This window comes from Propithecus coquereli, unplaced genomic scaffold, assembly GCF_000956105.1.
Source record: "Propithecus coquereli isolate 6110/MARCELLA unplaced genomic scaffold, Pcoq_1.0 Scaffold53, whole genome shotgun sequence".
Taxonomy (NCBI): Eukaryota; Metazoa; Chordata; class Mammalia; order Primates; family Indriidae; genus Propithecus; species Propithecus coquereli.
In genome coordinates this window covers 6,525,390-6,530,489 of record NW_012151174.1, presented here as the reverse complement: position 1 = coordinate 6,530,489, position 5,100 = coordinate 6,525,390, and the positions used below count along the sequence as shown (strand labels likewise).

General features: G+C 34.8%; 1 protein-coding gene across 1 annotated transcript in view; it reads right to left on the bottom strand.

The window, feature by feature from the left end:
- SPOCK3 (sparc/osteonectin, cwcv and kazal-like domains proteoglycan (testican) 3) overlaps positions 1–5,100 on the bottom strand; it is a 484,671-nt gene that overhangs the window by 20,142 nt on the left and 459,429 nt on the right. The window contains exon 4 of the mRNA XM_012657019.1: positions 3,951–4,172. Coding sequence (XP_012512473.1) covers positions 3,951–4,172 — 222 coding nt within the window. The remainder of the gene's footprint in view (positions 1–3,950; positions 4,173–5,100) is intronic.

Below are 5,100 nucleotides of genomic sequence, written 5' to 3'. Positions count from 1 at the left end.
AATCAAGAAGAAAGACTGCAGCTGAAGTTTCAATATTATCTTCTAGTTGCTATGGGCAACTTATAGTAAAGTAGAAGTAGCATTTCTTATATGTTTGCTACCTGGACATCCGGGTACGTCTGAGTCTCTGTCTGAAAATCCAGGTACATCTGAGTGTGACTCTGATTAGTGAACTCACCGGATGAGCCGACTACCAGGGCCACAAGCTCTGGGTAAGGGAACATTTTAGAATTTCAAGAGAAATCATGACCAATTAGGAACTACATATCATATTTGATTTTAAACTATTTTCAAATTATTTATAAGCCAGTTCTGTAAGTCTGGCTTTTAACTAGACATATTTATAGCACTTAGTTGAAATTTCATCTGTCATTTAAACCCATTTGCAAAGGGCTGATCTAGATGAAAGCACAGTGACCCAACTACTTGCATTAAGGTTTGGACGCAGAGTATGAATATTCAGCGTATAGTAGAGGCACAGATTCGTATCTCAAGATTTATTTCCCCTAATCTGTTTACTACCAAATAGTGTTTTTAAGTTTATGGGAAATTCAGATTTTATGTGCTTAACAATTGCGTGAGAATCATAAATCAATAAACATGTAAGATTTAATCGAATCACTAGTAAAAATTAATTATTTTAAACTAATAATGAGGAAAAAGGGGAATGAAAAAAATTTACAGGCTAAACTTCAAGATGTTGTTTTTGAAAATAACATTGTTCATTGTTCTGTATTTTAAAAGCCAAACTCCTACACTGGAATCATTCACACATTATCTCTGTGAGGAATTGATACATTTTCATATAGCTAAAACAATGAATTTTTATTTACTCACGCAATTTTGAACTGAATAAAATGTCATTGGGACAAAAATGAGAAATACCTATATGTTTACAATAGTTTCTAAAATACAAAAGTATTTTTTTATACTTTCAAGTAGTCATTTCTAAGAAATATATTTTTTTTAGCTGTCAAATGTATATGGACAATTTATAATCAAACTCAAAAAGAAAGTGGACATTATGGAGGTTTGTGAACGAATCTCCAGGTTGGCAGCATATGGCTGCTCAGGCTGTGCACTGCACAACTCCGAGGGGCACCATCTACTGCACTAAAAGATGAATTATGCCGGAGTTTTATAGCAAAGCAGCCCTCTAACTTCTTTCCAAGTAAGCTATCACTCTTACTCACTTTTCTTCTTAATATTGGATGAGTCATATAGCCTCTCACAGAGTGGATACACTTGAAAAACTTTATTAGAGTTATTTCAAATAATATGAGAAGTTTCATATATTCACAATACCAAATTCTCTGTGTTTAATATCTTTCATTTAATAGGACGAACACTTATTTCAAAATTAATTAATCCCCCATGACCCACACTTCGATATTGCTTCTGTAGATTAAATGTATAAAAACCTCTAAAAATATCATTAATTTTCAATGCATTTCTGAGAAAAAATATCAGATAAACTGTTGAATGAAATAAGGCTTGCTGATGTTAACCTGTACCAGCTAGGACTTTCTGACAAGTTGCACAGTGATGTCTCTGTAGCATTTTATATATTATTACTTTCCAACTCTGAAAATAGAATTAAAACCACTTGGAGACAGAAATCAAGGACTCTCATCTCAAATCCCTGTTCCTCCACGCGCTCACTCTGCAATGTGAGGTTATTTAAGATCAGCAAGTTTCAGTCCTTTAGCAGCAGAGGGGACAATATCGCTCTCGCCGGCTATTGGAGTGATAAACGATTTCTGTATTTGAAAGACGAGATGCCGCTGAATAAATGTTACTTTTCTTTCTCTTTCCTGGATCTTACACGACAGGATTTTTAATGAAACAGCATCTAATGTAATAACTGATTTACTTTTTTTTAAGTGGAGGCTTAGACATGCTTTTATTAATATACACTTATTAACACTTAAGGTAACCAAAATCCCAAATTAGTGTCCCTCCTACTCACTCTTTCAAGATCACTTAGAATAAAGAATTGTACAAATTACAACCATGTCCCTTTTGTGTTGCTTAATTGTCATGAGTTCAGAAAATTAGTCATAGAAACAAATTTGGTTCTTTATTTTAGGTTAAAACACTTTTTCCTCCTGAAACATTTGCAAAAAGTTTATAAATTAAGAATTATACTTTTTCATGAAATTAGTGATTGGTCTAAAAGAATACGTAGGAACAAAGTGGGGCCATCTCACCACCCTCTCTGTCACCCTGACAGATTTGTACCCTTGTGTGCCATGTTAAATGAACAAAGGTTGGCTGAGAGTTGAGCCAAACTCTTCTGAGCTTTAGGGAAGTTGTGGAAACTCTTTTTATCAACTTGGGTACCATTTGTTAAATTATTTCCTCCATGTATTAAATGATCTCAGAGGGTAAACCTTCATATGATTATATAAGTTTTGACACTTTGGGAGAATACTGCTTTATATGTGAAAAGTAGATAAAGCCAAATTTTGCTTTGGTGACCTTCGATCAATTCTACATATATTGCTGCAAAACCTGGCAATGTTCTAAGATGAAACTTTTACTTCTGTAGATGAAGCAGAGTTATGCAGAGTATTTTAATTGTTCATGTATAAACACTGAAAACATGCTATCTTTACACCAAAAAAGTCAAGTAACATTTGTCATCATAACAAAAGACTATGTGACTACGTATCTTTTTATGGCAGTTTACCTGGATTTGCTACTTTTTAATATTTAAACTATTTAAATGTATACTAGTCATTATTACTAGGATGCAGTTTCTTGGGAGTGTTCAGTTACCTAGAAAGCACATACGTAATAAAGTCACCAATGTGTGTTTGGTGTGTGTCTGTGTGTGATTTAAAATATTTTAATACTGCAAATCTATTTTTTTAAACGTTGTTTAAAGTGGTTTAAAAATAGTTAAGCTATTCTAGTTAGCTAACCCTGCTGCTGACTCACCACTAATCGATTTACCAGCAATCATTTCATCCCTAATTACTAAACTATTACTAAATATCAAAAAGTAATTGAGATCGTTAATTGCCTTACATACCGTGTTAGTTTTCCATATCAAAGACTGAGAATCACTGCAATAGTTTAAAGTAGCCTGTTCATTCTCTTTGCTGTCAAGGATTTTTTAAAAAGCACTGACAATAGCAGGCATTACCACAGTAACCTAATTCCTATTTTTTTTCCCTAAATTAGCATGAAAATTATACTTTTCATTGTTTCCTTAGATTCTCAAAACTTTATTATACTATGCGATTTTTTGGCCGTGTTCCCCTGTACACACGTAACATAATGATCATCTGATTGATTCTGTAAGCGTGATTGCAATTGTATGTTGCATTTGCATTTCCTAACACAGAAGGCTGCACAAAGACCTAGCACCCTTCTAACTCTTCACTCTTCCAGAGGATTAAGACACCTTTTCTGCTAGTGAATTTCTAAAAAGCTAAGCCATTTTGAAAAGTTTGAAAGACTAAGTCATTTTAAAATCAAATGAGTAAAAATAACTTTATGGTGAATGCTCTGGTTCGTTCAGCTCATTTAATAAGATCACAAAATAGAACATTAAAACTCTACAGTCTGGTGATAAAAAACCCATTTATTTTACACCGTGGGCAAAGCAGATAGCAAATTAATTTTAATGATTACTTTTAATATCTATGTTCTTATATCTCTGTGTGCTTCTTGGTGGTTAATAATGGAAACTATAATGAAGTGTATTAATATAAAATATTAATGACTATTTTTCATCTGATTTAGCATGTTTTGCATGTCTAGTAGAGTTATTTTGTTCAACACGCTGCTTATTTGCTCTGTTATGAAACAGTTGAATTAGAAAAAAATCTACTGAAATGAGTGCGGCATAGTGTCCTTTTTTTTTAATCCAGAAGGAACAGATATTATAACATTTGACACTTGGGTCGCCCACGTGCACCGGCAGGTGTCCCGTCTCTTACCTTGCTGTCTCTGGAAGCAGTAGCACCACTCGTTGTTGGATATCAGGCTGTCCTTGTACGTGTCACAGGAGTTGAAGAAGGCCTTGGTGCACTGCTCGTTCTTGTCAAGGTAGATGCTTCCCAGCTCCGACTGGTCCAACAGCAGGTCATAGTTTGTATCAAGTCTGTTAAACATCCAGCCGAGTGAATCCTTGCAAATTGGCAAGATACTGGTATCGAACCCTAAAGGCAAAGGCAGAAAATGGCTAGTTAAATAAGAAAGATGTCACAAGCAGAAAGCAAAACAAGTTAGCGTAGCAGGCAGTCAGGGTAGGGACCTACGGACCAGTCAGAGACGTAGGGCATCAAATTCATCTTGAGCAAATTGTTTCAAAGTCAAGTGGATATATTAATATCTGCCTTTCAGAGTAGTTATGAGAATTAATTAAGTAGGAAGCATCTGGTACTAATTAATCATTCATTCAGTGGCAGCTACTACTGTAATTGTACATTATTTCTATTATTTTATTGTTCAAGCTTCTCCTGAATAAACAGTAGGTCATGATAAATGTCTATTAGACATACATAAATATTTTTAAAGAATATCCTATTAATAAAAAGCTAAAATTAATTTTCATTCCAGGAAATGAAAGTACCATTTTAGCAAGAGCATAGTTAACACATAGTAAGTGATAACTTGAACGGTGCCCTGTATCTTGGGAGAACTATGGTGACTGATATTTCACATGAACCTGATGGTCACAGAAACCCTGTCGTGATTCACGGAGCTACTGTGTCTTCTGCTCCCCTCAAGGCAAGTTTTACAGCTGCACGTGTGTTACGACGGCAGGCGGGGTACACTGGACGGAGGGTACAGAGCGACGTATCCAAGCCAGGTACTGTCGAAGACGGTTTATCCAGGTAAGCTCCAGAACTCGGTAAGGCTCACCCTAAATAGCATCGGATGCAAGATCAGCGTTTTGAATGATTTAAAAATATTTGCTTTCAACAGTCTTTACTTTTCAGGTTTCAGCAGGCTTTAAATGTTTTTGTCCATGTAGTTTTCATCTTATTTGCTATTTTCTACTCATTACGAGTGAAAGTAAACTAATAACTCAGTTAAGTAGCATAGAAGAAAGGATGTGTTTGAAGACATGGAGACTTCTGAAAA